The following is a 22,508-nucleotide window of genomic DNA, read 5'->3' on the forward strand; positions in this document are numbered from 1 at the left end:
GACACGGGCGGTGTGGAACAGGAGACCTCGCTCCCAGCCCTGCCTCCCACTTACTAACTAGTGTACTCTGAGCACGTCTCTGGAACTGAAGCCTCTGTTTCGTATGAGATGGGAATTGCTTATACTGCCTCTGTCACATGTTTGTAGAGAATAACGAATGAGAAAGTGTTTGACTCTTGGTAAAGCTTTTTAAACATCGGAGCTGTTTGAAAGAGATGCAGGGAGTTCAATGGGTAAAACTCATGAGCTTAGTCTAGGAGAGTCCTTAGGGTCTAAAGCCTTAGCTAAGACTTCCATTGCCAGCCATCAGGCAGTAAGAGGATCTGGAATTAACTTCCACATGTGAACAACTGGTCAAGATCCAGGAAGTAAGTCTTTTCAGATGTTAGAAAAAAGACAGTGCAAAACAGTAACCCAGAGAGAAGGGGAGCAAGCTGAGCTCTGGGATGGTCCTGGAATTCGGCCTGCAGGCACTTTTCGGACTGTGTTGTGGGTTAGGGAGAATCCAAGCAGTGGCTACACTGAGTGGGCGAAACAGAGATTGGAGTTGGGGAGGCAGAGGGTCAGAGCACGGAGAGGAGGGAGCTGTGCAGAGGAAGAGCTCCAGAGATCTGGAGGGGCGGGCCCCTTGAAGATTAAGCTGTGTGTGCATCGGGTGAGCAAAGACGGGCAGCAAGGAACTACTGAGGAGCTGGACAGTTCCCAGAGCCAGAGTGGGGAGATCTTGGTTAATAGGCTGTTCCAGAGCAATAGAAACCCCAGAAAGGCCCTGCCTTAAAAGTGGGGCATAATTAACCCCAGAATAAAGGCTATGCTAACGCCACCCTAAAACAGGCCTCAAAAGGATCCATCTAAACTGCCTTGCAAAAAACCAAAAGCCAAAAGTCAAACAAAGGAACAGGACAAGGATGCCCACTCTCACCACTTCTATTCAACGTAGTACTGGAAATCCTAGGCACAGCAGTCAGATGAGAAGAAGCAGTAAAAGGTATCTCAACCGGAGGGGAGGAGGTAAAACTGTCACTATTTGCAGATGGCCTGACACTAGAGAGCACTGAAGTCGCCACACACAAACTGTCAGAACTGGTAAATACATACAGCAAGGTAGCAGGATGCAAGATTAATATACAGAAGTCTGTTGCACTTCTCTACACTAATAATGAAACATCAGAAAGTAAAAAAAAAAAAATCCTGCTTAAAGTCACGTTTTTAGAAAGCCCTAGGAATAAACTTAACCAAGGAGGTGAAATACCTATATGCTGAAAACTAAAACATTGATTAAGGGAACTGAAGATGATTCAAAGACATGGAAAGATATCCCGTGCTCTTGGATCGGAAGAATTAGTATTATTAAAATGGCCATACTACCCAAAGCAATCTACAGATTCAATGCAATCCCTATCAACACAGCTATGACATTTGTCACAGAACTAGAGCAAATAGTCCTGAAGTTTATATGGAACCACAAAAGACCACAGATTGCCAAGCAATCCTGAGAAAAATGAACAAAGCTGGAGGTATAACCCTTCCAGACTTCAAACTGTACTACAAAACTATGGTAATCGAAACAGTGTAGTTTCTGTATGTCAGAAAAACAGACATACAGATCAATGGAACAGAACAGAGAGCCCAGAAATAAACCCACACACCTATGGTCAGTTAGTCTATGAAAAAGGAGGCAAGAATATACAATGGCGAAAAGACAGTCTCTTTAACAAGTGGTGTTGGGAAAGCCGGACAGTTACATGTAAATCGGTGAAATTAGAACATTCCCTCACACCACATACAAAAATAAACTCAGAAAGGTCTAAAGACGTAAACGTAAGATGTGACACCATAAAACCCCTAGAAGAGGACATAGGCAAAATGATCTTTCACATAAATTGTAGCAGTATTTTCTTTTTTCTTTTTTTTTTGCTGTACGCGGGCCTCTCGCTGTTGTGGCCTCTCCCATTGCGGAGCACAGGCTCCAGACGTGCAGGCTCAGCGGCCATGGCTCACGGGCCCAGCCGCTCCGCGGCATGTGGGATCTTCCCGGACCGGGGCACGAACCCGCGTCCCCTGCATCGGCAGGCGGACCCTCAACCACTGCGCCACCAGGGAAGCCCCTGTAGCAGTATTTTCTTAGATCAGTCTCCCAAGGCAAAAGAAATAAAAGCAAAAATAAACAAATGGGACCTAGTCAAACTTAAAACCTTTTGCACAGCAAAGGAAACTTATCAACAATACAAAAAGACAACCTACGGAATGGGAGAAAATATTTGCAAACAATGTGACCAACAAGGGCTTAATTTCCAAAACATAAAAACAGCTCATACAACTCAACAACAAAAAGACAACCCAATCTAAAAATGGGCAGAAGACATAAATAAACATTTTCCCAAAGAGGACATACGGATGGCTAACAGGCACGTGAAAACATGCTCAACATCACTAATTATTAGAGAAATGCAAATCAGAACCACAATGAGGTATCACCTCACACCAATCAGAATTGCTATCATCAAAACGTCTACAAATAATAAATGCTGGAGAGGGTTTGGAAAAAAGGGAACCTTCATACACTTGGTGGGAATGTAAATTGGTGCAGCCACTTTGGAGAACAGTATGGAGGTTCCTTAAAATACTAAAAATAGAGTTACCATGCGATCCCACTCCTGGGTATATATCCAGAAAAAAGGAAAACATAATTCAAAAAGATACATGCACCCCAATGTTCATAGCAGCACTATTTATAATAGCCAAGACTTGGAAACAACCCAAGTGCCCATCGACAGACGATTTGCTTAAGAGGTTGTGGTACATATATACAATGGAATATTACTCAGCCATAAAAAAGAATGAAATATTCCCATTTGCAGCAACATGGATGGACCTAGGGAATATTATCCTTAGTGAAGTGTGAGAGAAAGACAAATACTATATGATATCATTTATATGTGGAATGTAAAAAATAATACAAATGGATCTATATACCAAATAGAAACAGACTCACAGACACAGAAAACTTACGGTTACCAAAGGGGAGAGGTGGCAGGGGGAGGGATAAATTAGGAGTATGGGATTAACAGATACAAACTACTATACATAAAATAGTTAAGCAACAGGGATTTACTGTATAGTGCAGGAAATTATACCCAATATCTTGTAATAACCTGTAGTGGAATATAATCTGCAAAACAAAAAACCAAACCAAAAAACCCAGAAAACTGAACCACTATGCTGTGCACGTGAAACTAATGCAGTTTTGTAAATCAACTTTACTTCAATAAAAAAATTAAAAACAAAAATAAAAACATTCTTGAAAAGAATGCCAAAAAAAATTCCAACAGTCTGTACCATAAAGTTTATAATGTCTAACATCCCAACAAAAAAATTACAAGAGTATCAGTCATACAAAGAGTCAAGAAAATGTGACCCATCAACAGGAAAAAAAATTGAATAGAAAAACACCCAGAAATGAGAGCAATGACTGAAATAGCAGACATCTGTTATAAATTTGCTGTACACGTTCAGTGATGTAAAGGAAAATATAAACATAATGAGAGAAGTGGAGCCTCAAAGAAAGAACTAGATGGAACTTCTGGAGATGATAAAACACAATATCTGGGACTTCCCTGGTGGCACGTGGTTAAGAATCCGCCTGCCAATGCAGGGGACACAGGTTCAATACCTGGTCTGGGAAGATCCCACATGCTGTGGAGTAGCTAAGCCCATGTGCCACAACTACTGAGCCTGCGCTCTAGAGCCCACGAGCCACAACTACTGAAGCCTGCACACCTAGAGCCCATGCTCCGTGACAAGAGAAGCCACCGCAGTGAGAAGCCTGTGCACTGCAACAAAGAGTAGCCCTGCTCGCCGCAACTAGAGATAGCTTGTGTGCAACAACAAAGACCCAACACAGCCAAAGCAAAACAAAACAAACAAAAAATCACAATATCTGAAATGAAAATTTTGCTGAATGGGATTAATGGTAGGTTAGACACTGCAGAAGAAAAGATCAGTGAAATTGAAGGCATGGCAGTAGAATCTATCCAAAACAAAGTAAAGAGAAAAAGGAGTGAAAAAAAGGAAAAGAGCCTCAGTGACCTGTGGGACAATATCAGTCTAATACATGCTTAATTGGAGTCCCAGAAGAAGGAGAGAAATGGATGCATAGAAAAAGTGTTTGAAGAAGTAATGGCTAAAATTTTCCAAATTTGATGAAAGCTAAAACCACAGAGGTGAAGCTTAACTCCAGAGAGTAAAAACACATGTACATAACCTACCAAAGCACATCATCATTAAATTTCCCAAAAAAACAGTCATAAAGAGAAAACGTAAAAGCAAGCCACAGGTGATGGGGACCGCGTTACATATAGAGGAACAAGAATAAGGGTGACTGAAGTTTTCCCATCTGAAACTGCAAGCCAGAAGACAAAGGAATGACCTCTTTGAAGTGCTGAAATTTGAAAAAAACACAATTATCAACCAAAACTTCTGTTCAGCAAATGTGTCTTTTGAAAATGAAGGTGAAATAAAAGCCTTTTCAGACAAACAGAAGCTAAGAGAATTCACCACCAGCAGACCTGCCCTATAGGAAATGTTCCAGTGAGCTCTTTAGGCCAAAGGTAAATGGTACCAGATGGAATCTTAGACCTGCACGAAGGCATGCAGAGCGCTGGAAACGGTAGACGTGTAAGTCACTACAAAAGACTTTATACTCTCAACATTTTTAAAAAAGATGATTGTTGAGAGCAAAAGTAACACACTGTGTGGTTCATGGCATATGTGGAAGTAAAACGTCCGGCAGTGACAGGGGAAGTAGAAGCTTGCTGTTGCGTGTCTTCTATGATACTGAAGTTGTGTTGTAATTCAAGGTATATTGTGATCAGTTGAAGACGCATATTTTAAATCCCAGAGCAGCCACTAAAGAAAATAAACCAAAGAAGTATATCAGTGAGCCAACAGTACAGGTAAAACAGAATCCTAAAAAATAATCCGGAAGTAGGCAGAGAAAGAGAAAGTGACAAAGATAAGGTGGGACAGATAGAAAACAGTATGTTAGATTTCAACCCAGTCACTTCAGTCATTTTGTTAACATGTAAACGGTCTAAACACTCCAGTAAAAACCAGAGATGTCAGACTGGCTGCATGGCAAGCCCCTCGCAAATGCTAAATACAAGGAAGTCCCTTTCAGATACAATAGGTTGAAAGCACTGGGTGGAAAGCTATGGGCAAGTGCAGGGCTCTCCCGGTCAGGTACTTGGTGGTCGCCCCAGGCACTGGTGTAACTAACACAGTCGGAAGACGCAGGTGCAGGGGCTCCGGGGTGCCATTCCACAAAGTCCAAATTCAGGGGCCTGTAAACCTGGGTTCCCAAGTCCCAGTGCAGCTCAGTGCCTCTGGTGTATCCCTGCTGCGTGTCACGCTGGCTTCATGTCCAGGCTCATGTCAAGCCTTCTGTCTTGCCTTCCTACATCCCATCCCAGTGATCTTTAAACACGTCAGGTGTCACTTCAGCTCAGTGTCCTTCAGTAGCTCCTCACTTCACAGAGGACACATGCAGGTCCTTCCAAGGGTCTCCAAGGCCCACCCTCCACGCCCCCTCGCTCACTCGGCTCCAGCCCTGCTGGCCTTGCTGCTCCTTAGACGGGCAGGCAGGCTCCTGCTTTCAGGGCCTTGGCAACAGGTACACTCTGACTGGGCCATTCTTCCCTCAGATATCTCCGCCCGCCCATGTCTGGTCATGTCACCTTCTCCATGAGGCTTCCCCTGACACCCTGCCGAATGCTGCTGCCACCCCCTCCTGCCCCCCGGGCCTGGCTCTCCTGGCCCTGCGTATTCCTTTCTTCCATCCTCCTTTAGCGCTTGCCACCATTTAAAACACTGCAGGACAAACTCGTGCTTCTTGTGTACTGTGTCTCCCTCAGCTAGAACGTCAGGACTCCCAGGGCAAGACTTTGGCCCGTTCGGCTCGCTGATGTGTGCCGAGTGTTCCGAACCACGCCTGGCACACGGGAGGTGATCGTCCGTATGGTGGACAAAGCAGGTTGTAAGTATGACCCACGGAGTCAGAGTGTTAGCAAGAAAGGTCCGAAGAGGTGGGCTCGGCAGACTCCCTCCTCAGCCCGTCTTACAGATGGGGAAACTGAGGCATGAGTGCCTTGCCCAGGGCCGTGTCAGGAACTCACGGCAGAACCACGACTCGAGGTCTCCTGCGCTGAGGAGTGGCGCTTCCTGGAGTCTCCGCATGCCCTGCCATCCAGGGAAGGGAGGCTGATGCCACTCCAGGGCGTGGGGAAGCAAGGCCCGAGGGCAGGAGCAGGGGATTCCGCTTCTAGACCTCATGTGGCTCTGCTCCCAGCTGCACAGCCTTAGGCAAGGTTTTCAGCCCTTTAGCTTCAGTTTCCTAATTTGTCGCATGGAGGGGGTGGGTGGTCAAAGCAAGCCCTTTCCGTGCTGTGACTACTAGACCTCAGGGGCCTGTGAGGACAGGGTGGAAGCATTTCAGGGTCGGGAACACGATACAGACATGGTGAAGGCGGAGGAGAGGGACTTACACGTGGTGACAGACGCCTCCTTCCCAGACCGGAAAGGACTTTGTCTCCGAGAACAGCCGTGTGCAGGGCTGGGGCACCTTTCTACAGGCTGCTGGCACAGAGGAAAAGGGCCGTCGCTTACAAGGAGCTCAAGGCCACGGTTGCCCTCTTCCTGCAGCCACTGTAGGTCTGGGGTTCTGCCCCTGCCACTTCCTGGCCTGGGGGCCTGTCCCCGGGGCTGCTCAGCGGCTGTGGGTACTCCTCTGAGTTGGGGTCCTGGGAGCCTGCAGGCTGGCTTCCCTCAGGGCTGGTCGGAGTCTCTGGGTCTGGCAGGCCTCAGGGCTGTGTGGCTGGCGTGGGAGCTTCTGTCCTCAGCCCGGAAGTCTGAGGCAGGCCCGTGGCCTTTTTCCCCCGCACTGCCTCGTTTGGTCCCCAGGCGAGAAGAGCCCCTCCTCCCTCCTCTCGCTGTGTCCCTGTGATTGTCCCAGACCCCCAGTTATCTGGGCAGCCCCTTTCACCCTGGCACTTTGGGGCAGTGGGAGGCCTGGCGGCTCACTGCCTGCCAGCCTCCCTACCTGGACGCTTGGAGGTCTGGGGCACCATAGCCAGGCCCCTGTCCTGGCATCTCATGGCTGGAGGTCCTTGTGGCAAACCCACCCTGGGGCCAGCGGTCCCGTCAGAGCCTGCCGTCATAAGCATCTAGAGGCCAGGCCCCAGCCCCAGTGACCCCAGCAGGCAAGGGGAGCGGCCCCAAACTTACCAAGCTCACAGTGTCTGCCTTTGAACCCCGGGGTGCAGTCACAGCTGTGGGCATCCTCACCAGGCACACAGGTGCCTCCGTTCTGACAGGGGTTGTCTGAGCAATTCCCAGGGGCATCTGTGAACAGCCACGAGCAGTTAGTCTCAGGGCCCCACAGGAAGGCCTGATAGCATTCCCAGGTTGCCGTCCCCAAGACCAGTGGGCCCTAGGGGTGGTCAGAGAGCAGAGGTGAGAAGACTGGCCTCAGTGTGCTCAGCCCTGACCCCATCACCTCGAGGGAGAGAGGGAGGGCTCTCGGTGCTGAGCCGTCACAAGGCAGAGGCGCCTCGGCTCACAGCTTAGATCGTGGCTGCACTCTGGTCGTCTTTGGGAGAGACTCCCCGCTCTGCCCTGGCCTGTGCCCCCTGCCCCACGTTTCTGCTGACTTTGCCCCGCCGCACAGGGTTTCTTCTACTCGGAACACAGAGGCCAACCCTTGAGAGCCCTCCTCATCCTCCAGTGCCTGTCCCCGAGCCAGCTGTGTGTCCCCAAGTCCCAGCCCTAGGCAGCCTCTGTGCAGCACTCTGTGCTGGCGTCTGTGCCCCTTGGGCCGCTGTCTGCCTTCCGCACTCTGGGAGCTAGAGGCAGGTTGGTCAGTGGTGCTGCCTGGGAGGGGCAGACCTGTCCCTCCCCCCTTAGAGTCCACTGTCTTTTTTTTTTTCTTTTCTAAAGCTTTGCAAGATAGCTGTTTTCATTTTTAACTCTTAACAAACTAAGAAACACAAAAGAATAAGAATCGTGCATACGCCACCACTTCGAGTAACCCCTCCACATCTAATCCAGCCCTTCCCCCTTACCCCCCCTTCTCGGCAGCCGCCTCTTGGGGGGAGGTTGTTTAACATTTTGCCAATCTTGTTTAATCTATTTCCCGCTTACCATCTGCCTTTCTTTCTCTAGTTGGAGAATTTCAAAGCAGTTCACAGAAACCATTTCACCTGTAAATATGTCAGCAAGTATCTAATACATAAAGACTTAAGCACAATACTATTATTACAAAATTAACAGTAGTTCCTTAATATCACAAGAAACCGCAGTCCGTGTTCACATTTCCCTGATCATCTTTAAAAATGTTACTTACAGTTGGTCCCATCTAATTCAGATTCATAAAGATTCACATTGCCTTAGTTTGATGTATCTCAAGTCTCTTTTAATCTATAAATTTAACCTTCTTCCCCTCTGTATTTATTGAAGAAATGAGGTCATTTGTTCCGTGGAATTCCCATCCTCTGGGTCTGACTTACGGCATTAACTTGCCCCCTCCCCACGTTTCCCGTTAACTGGTAGTAAGAGAAAGGGGCTTAATAGGATTCAGGTTCACATGGGCTTGGCTTTGCTTTGGCTTCACAACAGGTGGCTGTGTGCCCTTTGGCTACACCAGGAGACATGATGTCTCCGCATTTGGTTTTCATCATGGGAGGATCGATCACTGGTTCAGTGTTGGCAGCCTGCTTAATCCAGAGTAAAGTTCTCTTAGGCTCTGCACCTGACGGCTTGAGAAGTCATACAGATCCCTGATCTCTACTAGGGTCATGTCTCATGTGATCTGTCACTTCTCTGCCTCCACTAGCTAGGGAGTACCCTCTGAAGACCTGCTTTCCTTCAGCCACCCCTTGGTCACCCTAAAATACAGTCCATACAGGCAAGGCCAGGTAAGTGCTCCATTCTTTTCCTTTATTTGTATACTTGCAGAGTGAGTTGGTCCCCCAGCAAGCTCTAAAGTTGACCAATATGTTGTTCTTTCTTTCTTACCATTGTTATGACCTTGTGGACTTGTATATATTTGATGGGTTTCAGTCTGTTGCTGTCATTAGCTTTCTTCATGCTCAAATTATCCCATCTTTGGCCAGTGGGAGCCCCTTCAGGTTGGCTCCTGTGCCCTTTAGACACAATCCTAGTTGTTTTTGAAAGCCTGCTTGCTTTTTTACAAGTATGTCCTAGGATTTTTTTTTTTAGGCTGTACCATGCAGCTTGTGGAATCTTAGTTCCCCAACCAGGGGTTGAACCCGGGCCTTTGGCAGTGAAAGGGCGGAGTTCTAACCACTGGACTCCCAGGGAATTCCCATGTCCTGGGCTTATTTTGTCCATGTTCTGCTTCAGCCTTGGAATCAGCCATTTCTCTGAAGACCGCAGTCTATATATTTATTTATTAAAAAAATATTTATTTATTTATTTGGCTGCTCTGGGTCTTAGTTGCGGCATGCGGGATCTTCATTGCTGTGTGCAGTATCTTTAGTTGTGGCATGCAGGATCTTTTTTTAGTTGTGGCATGTGGGATCTAGTTCCCTGAACAGAGATCGAACCCGGGCCCCCTGCATTGGGAGCATAGAGTCCTAACCACTGGACCACCAGGGAACTCCCCCCCTGGTTCCTTTTAGTGGAGAATGGTATCTAGAGTCCACAGTCTGGCTGATCAAGGGGCTCACTGTTACTGTGGTGTCAGTGCTCCAGGTCTTTTCAGGAGACAGAACTAGGAAATTAGATTTAAAAAATAAAAATGAACAAATTATGAGTTCATTCCAATATTTCCAGTTCAAATGAACAGAATTAAATAAAATCAGGGGTTTTACTTCTTTGATTTTTATATTGTATCACTTCATGCTGAAAATCTTTGTGGCATTAACATAATTATTTTCTTTATCCCACAATGTACATGTAATAGTTTGGAAATGACATTAAGATCACTGAGTACAGCTTAAAATTTCTTGGCAATTCTTTTAATCCTTAGATTATATCCCACTAGATGTTAATAGTCAGAATGCTGTTTTATTTATTTATTTTGGCTGCGCCAGGTCTTAGTTGCGGCACGTGGGATCTTTAGTTGCTGCACGTGGACTTCTTAGTTGCGGCATGCAGACTTCTTAGCTTCGGCATGCAGACTTCTTAGCTGCGGCATGCATGCGGGATCTAATTCCCCAACCAGGGATCGAACCTGGGCCCCCTGCATTGGGAGCGTGGAGTCTTACCCACTGGACCACCAGGGAAGTCCCTAGGATGCTGTTTTAAAAATCACTTGAAGTGATCCTTTTTTTCCTGTGTGGTTATGCCATCAGCATGGTTAATACGTTTATTTCAGTTTGTTTTCAAATTTTAGGCATTGCTTTCTTTTTTGGTGTCATTTAAAAAAACATTTTCTTATTTCTAAAGTCACATCTATAAAGGTACATTTAGAGATACCTATCTTCCCTCTCCATTCCCTTTATTTCTTCATTCTTGTTCTCTGCTTAATTATAGAGTTAATCATTTTTATTAGTTTTATTTATTTTTAAATATAAGAAAATGGGTATGTACATTCATATTTCCCTTCCCCACTTTCCTACACAAAAGAGACACCAAAACACTGTTCTGCACAGTACATTTTGGAAACAGCTTTGAGATATACTTTATATACGATTCAGCCATTTGAAGTGTATAGATTTTTAGCATATCCAGATATGTGCCTCCATCCCCATGGTCAATTTTAGAATGTTCTTATCACCTCAGAAAGAAACCCAGTACCTTTAGCTCTCACCCCATATACCTCCACCCCCCACCCCCAGTCCGAAGCAACCATTGATCTACTTTCTCTCACTCTAGGTTTCCCTATTCTGGACTTTCACATGAATGGAATCAGATTATGTGTTCTTTATGACTGGCTTCTCTCACTTAGCATAATGTTTTCAAGGTTCATCTATGTTGTGGCATTTATCAGTACTTTATTCCTTTTCATGGTCCAATAATTTTGAATATAACACATTTGTTCATCCATTCATCAGCTGTTTCCACCTTTCGGCAATTGTGAATAGTGCTGCAGTGGCCATCTGTGTAAGTCCTGGTGTGGACATACGTTTTCATTTCTCTTGGGTGTGTAGCTAGGAGTGGAATTGCTGGGTCACATGGTAACTCCATGTTTAATTCTTTGAGGAACTGAAGCAGCTGCACGACTCTACATTCCCACCAGCAGTGTTGGAGGGTTCCAGTTTCTTCACATCCTCATCAGTGCTTGTGGGTATCCTGACTTTTTCATTCTAGCCATGCTGGTGTATGTGAAGAGGCATCTCACTGTGGTTTTGATTAGCATTTCCCTGATGACTAGTGATACCAAACATCTTCTCATGGGCTTGTTGCCATTTGTGTATCTTCCTTGGAGAAATGTCTATTCAGATCCTTTGCTTCTTTCTTTTTTTTTTTTTTTTTGCGGTACGCAGGCCTCTCACTGCTGTGGCCTCTCCCGTTGCGGAGCACAGGCTCTGGACGCGCAGGCTCAGCGGCCATGGCTCACGGGCCCAGCCGCTCCACGGCATGTGGGATCTCCCCGGACCGGGGCACGAACCCGTGTCCCCTGCATCGGCAGGCGGACTCCCAACCACTGTGCCACCAGGGAAGCCCTGCTTATTTCTTAATTGGGTTATTTGTCTTCCTCTTATTCAGCTTTAAGAGTTCTTTATATATTTTAGATTCAGATTCCTTTTCAAATATATGATTTGCAAATATTTTCTCCCATTTTATGTGTTGTCTTTTCACTTCCTTGATGATGTCTTTTGAAGCACAGAAAGTTTTAAATTTTGATGAAGACCAACTTAACCTTTTTTTTCTTTTGTTGCTCTTGCTTTTGGTGCCATATCTAAAAATCCTTTGGGACTTCCTTGGTGGTCCAGTGGTTAAGAATCTGCCTTCCAGGGGACGCGGGTTCAATCCCTGGTTGGGGCACTAAGATCTCACATGCTGTGGGGCAGTTAAGCCCGCGCGCCACAACTACTGAGCCCACGGCCTCTCGAGCCTGCGTGCACAACTAGAGAGAAGCCTGTGTGCCACAACGAAAGATCCTGCATGCCACAACTACGACCTGATGCAGCCAAAAATAAGTAAATAAATAAATATTTAAAAAAAATCCTTTGTCAAATCCAAGGTAATACAGATTTACCCGTGTTTTCTTCTAAGAATTTTATAGTTTTAGCTCTTACATTTAGGTCTTTGATCCATTTTTAATTAATTTTGTGTATGGTGTGAGGTAGGGGGTCCAACTTCATTCTTTTGTATGTGGATATCCAGCTGTGCCAGCACCGTTTGCTGAAAAGACTCTTCTTTCCTCCACTGAATGGTCTTGGCACCCCTGTTGAAATCAGTTGACCACAGATGTATAGGTTTATTTCTGGACTCTTAATTCTATTCCACTGATTTATACGTCTATCCTCGTGCCAGTATCTGGCACTGACTTGATTCCCATTGCTTTGTACTAAGTTTTGACAAACGGGTATGTGAGTCTTCCTACTTTTTTAGGATGTTTTTTGCTATTCCGGGTCCCTTCCAATTCCATATGGATTTTAGACACTGTACATAACAATTGTCCAGAGACATTTTATGGTAACCTTACAGAACATGGAAGTGTGCAGGGGTGTTTAGAACCTGTGAGCCCATGTCAGCAATCCATACTCTCTGTACTTGGGACACCAGCCTGCAGAGACTGTGACTGACATTTGTGCCATGCTCGGGCAGCTGGGACCCGAAGCCTACAGTTATATGAAGCAGTGGGGGTTTTACTGGGGCACCACTCTCTGTAGCCTCATTTTACAAAGTCTCCACTGAATCCTGAGTTTATCGTGACAGACAGACAGACAGACACACACACACACACAAACACACTCACGAGTAAATAAAAACAAAGAGAAGGCTGTTTTGAACGAAGGTGGGGGACAAGGATGGGGCTGCACCCTGGGGCGGGGGCAATGGGCTCCTCCTATATGAAGGATAAATTACAGGGTAGAGAGGTTTAAGTTCTGCCCCCACTTATATGGGTGTCAAGGGGATAAAGCCAGCAGAGTCCAAAAGCCCTCCTGGGGTGAGAAATTGGGAGAAACAGGAAGAATTTGACCAGCTTCTGCATTCACTCCAAGTTCCCAGGATGGCAGGAATCTTGGGAATCCTCCAGGAGCATCTCCTGGGTGCTTGAAGGAGCGGCCCTGACCTGGAGAGTTGCTTGGTGAGCAAATGCCAAATCAGGAGCATTAACTGTGTGCTTGGGGGGGTGCCTGGGGCTTTCTGGGGATCGTCCTTCCCTTAGACTTTTCTTTCCCTAGAAAGAAAAGTCTAAGAACCATCAGAGAGAAGGAGCAGATTATTCTAGAAGGAAACAAGAACAAGATTGACACCCAGTGACAGCACAGTTGATGACAGTGGACAGATGTTTGAAGAACTGAATGGGAGAGGAACTTTGAACCTCGAATTTTATACCTAGCTAAATTGTCCTTCAAATGTGAGGGCTAATAAGTGTATTTTCAGGCATATAGGGCCTCAGAAGTTTGGCCATGTAAAGTTCCAACAAGTACTTTGTGGACCTTGGCAAGCTGATTGTAAACGTTTACAGAAATACAAAGTCAAGAACAGCCAGGACACTGACGGGCAGCGAGAGGACTGGCCCCGTGGGACTGCGAGCCTTGCCAAAGAGGCAGCCTCTGAAGCGGTCAGGCTCGGCCTGAGGAAGCCAGGCAGCGGCACGGAGGAGGGGCCACGACGAGGCGCTGACCACGCCAGTTCTCGAGGGACACAGATCATTACAGTGCTCTCCACACCCGTCCTGCTGGCAGGACGGCGAAACCTGACAAGCTCAGATTCTGGAGAGACTGGGGGCCAACTCACTGCACCTCTTGACTGCTGCTGGAAGGACCCAGACTGATACCCCACTTGGAAGACAACTCGCAGTCTCTTGTCACTGGGGCATTCACACATCCCGAGCCTGCACACGTGCCGGGAGATGTGTACAGGAGCACAGAGCAGCACTGCCGACAACGGCAGACACGGCCCACGTGCCCTCGGAGCGAGTTCACTGACGGACTAGATGCTGGACAGTGAGGGTGAACGAGCACAGGATGCTGGGCGCAAACGCGGGTCTGGGGGCAGCACACAGACAGATGCTGCCCGGTGAGGAAAGCCTGTGGCTGTCGGACACCCATGCGGGCGGTGAACTCACTCCTACCATCCAGCCTCTGATGGAGCAGAGGGATGGCGGCACGAACTCAAGCTCGTGGTTCACTGGGAGGACAACAGCAAGACACAGGCTACTGCTGTGTTCTGGTTCATGGGTGGGTTCCCGGTCGGAAGGCTGTTAGTTTAGCAAAAGCTAACCAACCAGACTCACTAAGTAAAAGGGGGCCAGCCTGGCCTGATGGTGAGAATGTGACAGGAGCCAAAGACCGTGACTAATTCTGTGCACCTGGGGGCCATTAGAGATGTTTCGTCCTGTTATCACCTAAAATCATCGCACGCTCTCTCAAGGCTTCGTCCCTCACGTTAGCAAACGCTGCAGATGGCAGTGACATCCGGGGCCAGCCTGGTGCCACCTCGAATCTCTCCTTAAGAAGGGACCCAGGAGAGGTCACTCACATCCCTCTAATTTCTGAGTTTTGTGAAATGAAACATCTGATATTTAAAAGGGCTGACATAACGCACACCATCAGATAAAATGTTTGTTTTTTCACTTACAAAACGCCAGCAACACGAGTGTCTTCACTCTGACCGCACCTTAGCCGGTGGCTTCGTTCTCTGACCGCGTCCGACCCACAAACTGCGCCCCCCCGGTGCTCACCAAGGCCTCGTACAGTGAGGGGTGCTGGGCTGTGTGGGGCCGTGGAGCCACCGCTGGCAAACACACCCTGTGGTGCAGGTGCCTGGATGTATCCAGGTGTCCTTGGGTGCGCTGGGGGCCTGCAGGTGAGGCCCCATCCTGGGCGCTTGACTCTCCCTTTACCGAGTACTCTGCCTTCTCTGGGGACTGGCTGATGGGTGAGCCCAGTCTGAGCCTGTGGTGTAGCTCAGGAGAAAGGGCCACTGGCTCCTAGAACTGTCCCCAGAGGGACAAGGCCCCGAGGGTTAGAACGGGAGGAAAGATAGAGCAAGGGTCTGAGTTTGAGGAAGGAAGGTGGCTTCTTGGAGCTGCCCAGCTGTGGCCCTCACCGGCAGACAGTTCAGGCCCTGCTTGCCGAGCCTGGGTAGCGGCAGCCTCCTAGGCGGTCCTCCAGCTGGAGCCGCCCAGCGGCTGCCCCTCCACTCATTGCTGCCATCCTGCTCCCTGTACATCTCTGGGAGAGGCAGGGAGGGCTCTGCTGCTCGCAGAGGGAGAGGAGGGGCCGTCTGCAGGGTGCAGCGGTGGGCCAGTCTCTCCAGGGAGGACCCTGAATGTCTGGGTGGCTGCAGCCCCCAGGCCTGTTCTGGTCTGCCTGCGTGGTGTGGTTTGGTCCCCCCTTTCCAGAGCGGGGCACTCGGCTGCCCCTCGGGCAGGCCCCGTGCCCCAGCCCTCCTCACTGGGGTCCTTCAGGCCCCTGAGGGTGGTCAGCCCTGAAATCTACTCCTGCTGACTTACTTTCCACGCCCTTGTCACCACTGCGTCCGGGGAGCTGGAGGGCCAGGCTGACCTGCTCGGGGACCTCCTCCGCGTTCTCCAGCTGCACCAGAGCCGTGGGTTCTAGGAGAGATCAGGATGCCACAGCGCGCTGACCATGAAGCCTGCTCCCTCGCGCCCAGGACTGTCCCTGGGCCGCCTTCTTGAGCGGCTTCTCTCCCTGGAGCCCAGGGCCTCCGACCCCATCGGGGTCCCCCGCTGGGGACGGTGCGGGGCACTGGAGGTGGTCTTGAAGCCCAGGTTTCAGGGACCTCGACCCTCATCCCACTGGGAGGCCTGGCACTCACGTGATCTCACGGTGACCCTTCTGCCAGGCGAGCTGCGGAAGCTGGCGCTCACTCGTCCTCTGCCGTCCACAAGCTCCGAGAACCTGTGGGAGAGTCAGCGCGGGTCAGCAGGTGGGTTCTGGGCCCGGGCTCTCAGGGGCGGCGGCTGAGGCGGGCACCTGGGGGCCTGGGTCGGCGGTGCGGGGGCGCCGGGGTCGTTGAGCAGACGCAGCTCCGGCAGGCGCGCGGGGGCCGGTCGGGTTCTGAGCGCCCGCGGGGGGAGTCCTTCCCGGTGCCAGCGTCTGTCGGCGCCGTCCCTCGCGGCTGCGGGCGGGTAGAGGACGGGGTGGCCGCATGGGCTGGTCTGGGGCTCCCTGTGCCCGCGTCCTGCCCCGCTGCTCCGAGGTGAGAGCCGAAGGGGCGCGTACCCCCATCCCACCCCGAGCCCCGCTCCCCGCCCGATGGGGAGCTGCGGATGCGGCCTGGGAGTGGTCCAGGTGCCGGTCCCCGCCCCCCACCCTGGCCCAGGCTCTCCGCCTGCAGGTGGGGCCGGGCCTCGGACCCCGTCCAGACTCACCTCATCTGAGGCCCACGCCCTGCACACCCCGAGAGAGAGGGCATGGCTCCTCCGTGGGTCCTTGTCACCTAACCGTGGCCTTCCGCAGCCCCCACCCCCAGGGCTGGGTACCCGCCTCACCTGCGAGACCCCCCGCCCCCCACCGGCTCACAGAGGGGCCCCGACCTGCCCTGTCTGCCTGGCGGGCGCGCCTGGGGCTGAGCTGGGTCTGAATGTCACAGGGCAAGTGTGCCCCATGCCCTGAGGGCAGGTCGGTGGGTTGGGAGAGGAGGGAGCCCGGGCCGCCGCCCACCTCCCCGCAGCACCATCCAGACCGGCCGTCCTCTTGTGAGCTGTGACGTGTAAGCGGGGTCGCGCAGGACCCCCGCGGGACCCAGCGGGCCTCCTGTGCTCCTGGGAGCACACCCGTGTCCTCACCGTGGCCTTGAGCCTCCGCGTTCCTCAGCTGCCCCCACCCTCCGTCCGCCCACTCTGCCCTTCCTTCTTGCCTCTCCCAGCCCACCCCTTGCTGAGGCTGTCCTGCCCCTCCTTCCCATGCTGCGGTCCAGCAGCTCCTCACGGCTCAGGCCTGGCTGCCAGGCTGCCACCCAGGGCCGCCTCCACACTGCCACTGCCCACTCTCGGCGCTTGTTTTCAGGGTGACGCCCTGTATTTACCGCTCAGCCATCTGGGGTCCACTCGGGCGGACGGCACAAGGTGAGGAGTAAGATGCTTAGTCTTCTGAACTGTCAGCTCAGTGACCCAGCACCAGCTGCCCAGGAACTCCTCCCCCAACTTCCATGCATGCAATTCTGTGTCAGCACAGCCCTGTTCTCGGCTGCCTGTCTGTCCCTGGGACAGTGTGGCCTGGGCCAGAGCAGGAGGACTGCCTCCCGGACAAGGTGCCGCACTTACAGGTGATGATGTACAGGTGAGCGGGCTCGCTGTGCAGCTGGTTGCCCCCGGCGCTCTGCACGGCCGTCACTGACAGCTGGTACCGCCGTCCAGGCCTCAGGTCCCGCACTGTGTAGGACACCAGCCTCCCGTTGGGGACGTAGCGGCTCTTGCTGCTCTGGCTAGTGGTCACGTTGATGACGTAGGCCTCCAGTGAGGTGCCCGGAGTGGGGGCATCCCAGACTACGTGGGCGGAGGTGGCCGTGACTCGGGCGGCGGTCAGGTTGGCTGGCGGCAGAGGCCCTGGGCGAGCACGGAGCATGGGAGGGAAGTGAAGGGGGTTGACGGGGTCTTCTGCCCAGGACACGGTTTAAAGATCTGACACAGATTGCTGAAGCTTCATTTGAAGCCAGCTTGGGTGGTTACAGACCACTTCGTGGTCCTAAAGGGTGGTGTGGAGGGGCGTTCGCAGCTGCCCAGGGCCTGCAGCAGCTCCCCCTCCTGCCCCAAGGGGCACCCCCAGAATGCCACCCGCTGGCCCCCGGTGAGGCCCCCTGCCTGGTCAGTCCATCAGGGGGCCCTCCCGGTGACACTTTCCATCCCTCGAGGCTGGCCATGCACGCCTTCTCCTGGGATGTAGATAGGGGAGGGGGCTAGACAGGCAGAGGGTGGGCCAGGGCCCCAGCACTGAGGGTCAGAGCAAGGACTTGAGCCTGTGCTGTCCACCTGCACCACCGGGCGAGGCCCTGCTCACCAAGCCCCTGCCCCTTTCCCCACCCCTGTCCACTGTGCCCCCTGTGCCCGGACAGCCCACGTGTTGGGAAGGGAGGGGCAGTGAGGGCCGGGCGTCCTCCCCGTGGCAGCGTGGCGCTCACTCGGGCAACTTGCCGCTTGTCCCTCCTGCCCTGCTTGGTGACCCTGGTCCCGCAGCAGCCCGGCAGCGTGCGAGAAGCCACACGGAGGGCTGCCTAGGAAGGTCGTCCCCCGCGGGAGGGCCACCCAGCCCCCTGCAGCCGCCATCCCGGGCGCCTCTGGGCACGCCTGCTACACGTGGCCAGGGCCAGGTTTCTGGTGCTGCGGCCACTTTGGAGAGGACTGAGGGCTCGGGGGGAGGCGAGACCTTCCAGAAGCCCCCGTGCGAGCCGAGCCCTCGCCATCCTACTTACGGGTCCACACGTGCAGCGGCGCCGAGGCCAGGCTCTCGGTGGGGTGCTCCTGCCCCCCAGGCCCGCTGAGGGCAGTCACCCAGATGGTGTATCTCCTTCCTGGAAGCAGGGCCCTGTGGGGAGGGGAGGCCAGGGAGAGAGGAACGGGACGGCTGTGCTGCCAGACTGAGGCTCGTCCGCGCGGGTGTGACAGGGGCCAGGGGTCGTGCCAGTGCTGGTGGCCAGGCAGCCTCCACGAAGGCCAGATTTGTGGCCTGAGACCTGAGTGCTCCGGGGGCAGGAAGCTACTCCCCGGTCTGTCTGTCTAGTATTGGAGTGGCTGGGAAGGTCACAGGCCTGCCGGGGTGGCTGGTGTTAAGACAGGAGAGGCCGGAATAGGGCAATTGGAGGAAAAGGGTTAACAGGCCCCCGCCCGCCCGCGAGGCTGGCCCTGGGCTGGGCGCGCCGGGAGGGTCCCCAGCCCCCTCGTGGAGCAGACGGCCTCGCTGCCCCTAGACGTTTGTGCCCAGTGAGGCTCCTGCGGAGTGCCGCTTCCTCCTGGGAGTCTGGAACCTTCACCAGGCACAGGTGCCCGCGACCACTCCCAGGAAAAGCCCCAGGCGCTGTCTCTCCGACGGGCTCCCCGGGGAGACAGCACCTCACGGTCTCGTCACGGCTGGTGGTGCGGAGCTAAGCGTGTCATGTGAGGGGAGGGGGCTCTGGAAGCTCACGCCTGGTCCCCGACTTGTCCCTGAGCCCCTTCCTTTTACTGATATTCTTTGTATCCTTTCTCTGTCCTGAATCCAGCTGTGAGCACGGCCTCTGCTGAGTCCTGGGGGCCCCCTAGTGAACGTGGGCGTGGTCTTGGGGACCCTGACGTAGCCACAAAATGCCCACCTTGGGCTCCATTTGTGTTTCTGTCCTGCCACTCTTGGGAAGTGGGCAGGATGTGAATCAAGGAGAGTCACAGCAATACTTAAAAGACAAAGAAAGTGGAGTGTCGTCTCCAGCACTGACAGCCGTCTGCTTAGACGGAAAGGACAGACGTGCACAGAAAAAGTGGTTGTGAGAAGTCTGCAAACCAGAAACGTACCAAAATGTGGGTGGTTCAGAGGATGTGGCGGACAGAGCGCCCCGCCTGGCCTGGCCTCACCTTCCAGAGCCCCGCCCCCTGGCCGTGGCCTGTGGCTGCTCTGGGCTGGACGCTGCAGGGCTGTTCCCGCTGAGCCCGCCCAGACTGCTGCGCAGGAATTTGGTGGGCGTGTCCTGGAGTGGAGCCGACTTTACTCCCCAGCCTGGGGACCCCTGCCTGGGAGGCTGCCAGCACTCTTCCTCACCCTTGCCCTCCAGCACTGCCTGCCCTCCTGGCCAGGGGCTGGAAACCTCTCTGGTTGACGAGCAGCCCACAGGGGTCCCTGAGCCGGGGCGCCTAGGCCGTGGGGTCTGAGGCTTCCCTGCAGGGTTGCTAAGGGGTTTATTTCAGTCACCGGCCATTCTGAATGACTGATGTTCATTTGAATTTTATTTTTGTAGTTTTGTTTGTATGTAATTTGTAATAATTAAGCCTAAGAAGTTTATATGCCTAGTTTAAGGTTCGAAGATATTACTGAACAAGATAAAAATGTCAGGCGACCCAGGGGTGCCACGGTTTCTCCCTCTCAGAGGCGTCTGTCTGCGTGACTCAGGCTGGAAGAACTCTGGGCTGGCCTCTGGGTAGCCAGTGTCTCACTGGCCTCCGTGCAGGAGGTCTGTCCTCAGATTTTTAGAGTGTCTCTGCTTTTGGGGGCACTTTGAAACACCTGTCTGGTGGCCCCATGAGGAGGCGAGGCAGGAGTGAGACCCAGGACCGACCAAGCGCCCCTGCTCCCCCAGGGGCTGGGCAGGTGGGGAGCACAGGGTGGCGGCAAGAGCGAGGCTGGGAGCCGGGGTGGGGCAAGGCCGCCGCGCTCTCACCTGAATGTGAACTTGTCCACACCCTTGTCCACGTCGGTGGACTCGTCCTCCTGGGCCTTGGGGTGGCGGATGGACACGCGGACGCTGCTGACGGTGGCGTGGCGGATCCTGTGCAGAGCCCATCGCACCGAGATGGTGCTGGCGGTCACGTTGGTGACCTCAAGGCCCTCGACGGGGCGGGGTCCTGGGGACAATGGGGGCACAGCCGTGTGGCACCTCCTCACCCCTGGGTAGGGCGGGGCCGGGACAAGAGAGGAGGCTCGGGAAGGGCACTGGGAGGGGGTCGCGGAGAGGTGGGCTCACGGTGAGCCATCCAGCCTGGGCTGAACACGTCCCCCAGCCCAGTGCGGAGTCGGGGTGGGTGGACACGCCCCAGGCCCCTGCCTTGGGGGGGCTCCAGAGGGGCTGCTGTGGACACTGCTCTGGGCGCTCTTGGCCCCTTCAGACCGCCAGGGGCGAGGTGGGCCCTTCCTGACCCTCTGGCTGGCTGTCTCAGTGGCACCGACAGCGACTACCTGCACTGTCTGGATGGTCCAGGGGCCTGACGGGGAGAAGCCAGGAAGGGTCCTTGGCGACCTCAGGGAGGGGGCCGAACCCCAGCCAAGGGAGCGGAGAGGGGCGCCCGAAGCTCCCGGGGTACAGCGCCCCATTCTGCGCGCAGCGGTACCCCTCCCACCCTGTCTTCCTTCCAGAGGCCTTTCCCCGGCAGACCCCACCTCGAGCAGCGCAAAAGCACTTCTTCCTGAAGCCAGGCTGAGGGTGGCCTACTCCTCCCCCAGGCCCCTGAGGGCTCGCTCCTCGGCCACGTGCCCGGCCCGCCCTGCTGGCCCGGTGTGTCCTCGGCACCGCTCGCTGGCCTCCCCCAGGACGTGCTGTCCTGAGTCCTCGTCTCGCCTGCACTGGCCCTCAATGTCCTCGGTGTCAGCGTCTGCTCGGGCCAGCAGCTGCTGCCAGGATGCCTGCCTCCCTCCTCCTGGGGCACCTGAGAAGGTGCTCCCCCGCCTGTCCTCCGAGGGTCCGCACCCAGCCGCCTGCCTGTGTCCACCTGCCCTGGGCCTCACTCGGAGCCCGTCAGCCACCCCACGGGGCTCTCGACACACCCAGTAGTCACATCACTTCCCAGTTCTCGCTCCACCCTCCAGCCTCCAGCCGCCCCTTCCCCAGTCTCTTGACCCCCTGGGCCAGCGCCCACCATCCCACCATCATGGGTGTGTTCTGGGATTCTCCCCCCTCCCCTGTTGATCCCAGGAGCAGACAAGCCAGCTGGGGCCCCAAGCCTCTGGACGCCCTTACACACAACTTCCATTCAGGGCAGCTCCCCCAGAGGGCCCTCCCTGCGGCCCCTTTGGCCCCTTCTCTTGACCTGCAGCAAGGAGGCTCCATCCTCACCCCCGGGGTACCTGGCCGCCTCCCCTCGGACCCGCCCCAGTGTGGGCTGGCAAATCAGCCCAGGACCTTCTCAGGGGCCCTGCTGCACTTCCCCAGTCTCGCTCCCTCACCCCCATCGCCGTCTCTGTCCCGCAGCTGTTCCTCTCCTCTGTGAGAAGGTTCCCTCTCTGCCCTGCCTGGCAGCGCTGGCGCCAGTGTCGGGGATCGGCTGGCTGGCCCCCAGCCGGCTCCGCGGCGTGCGGCCCGTGGGGCCCTCGGGGGGGCAGGCAGGTCTGCAGACACTCACGTGTGCGGGTGAGAAGCACCACGGGCCTGCTGATGTCATTCTTGTTGTTGGCATTGCGCTTGACCGAGAAGACGGAGATGTTGTAAGCCCTGCCGGCCGCCAGGGCCCGGAGCTGGTGCGAGGAGCGGCCCCGGTCCACGAAGTCCGTGCGGCGGTAGGAGCCGTCGGAAGAGGCGTAGGTGACCGCGTAGCCGTCGAGCATCTGCCGGGCAGCTGGGCCTTCGGGTGGGCGCCAGGAGATGGAGACCCCGCTCTCCTCCACTCGCTCCACCTTGAGGGCCGTTGGTGGGAAGAGCTCTTCAGGGTTTCAGTCAAGAACAAGGGAAGG

At 53.6% G+C, this 22,508-nt stretch overlaps 1 protein-coding gene across 1 annotated transcript in view; it reads right to left on the reverse strand.

The window, feature by feature from the left end:
* Positions 1 to 22,508, reverse strand: part of SNED1 (sushi, nidogen and EGF like domains 1) — a gene marked incomplete at its 5' end in the record, with an annotated part of 90,923 nt that overhangs the window by 3,853 nt on the left and 64,562 nt on the right. The window contains 9 exons of the mRNA XM_082658233.1: positions 6,543 to 6,633; positions 7,282 to 7,398; positions 15,653 to 15,754; positions 15,979 to 16,061; positions 16,137 to 16,281; positions 17,429 to 17,710; positions 18,574 to 18,686; positions 20,506 to 20,689; positions 22,181 to 22,477. Coding sequence (XP_082514359.1) covers positions 6,543 to 6,633; positions 7,282 to 7,398; positions 15,653 to 15,754; positions 15,979 to 16,061; positions 16,137 to 16,281; positions 17,429 to 17,710; positions 18,574 to 18,686; positions 20,506 to 20,689; positions 22,181 to 22,477 — 1,414 coding nt within the window. The remainder of the gene's footprint in view (positions 1 to 6,542; positions 6,634 to 7,281; positions 7,399 to 15,652; positions 15,755 to 15,978; positions 16,062 to 16,136; positions 16,282 to 17,428; positions 17,711 to 18,573; positions 18,687 to 20,505; positions 20,690 to 22,180; positions 22,478 to 22,508) is intronic.

The sequence above is a fragment of the Grampus griseus genome, assembly GCF_964374135.1.
Source record: "Grampus griseus genome assembly, chromosome: 7".
Lineage (NCBI taxonomy): Eukaryota > Metazoa > Chordata > Mammalia > Artiodactyla > Delphinidae > Grampus > Grampus griseus.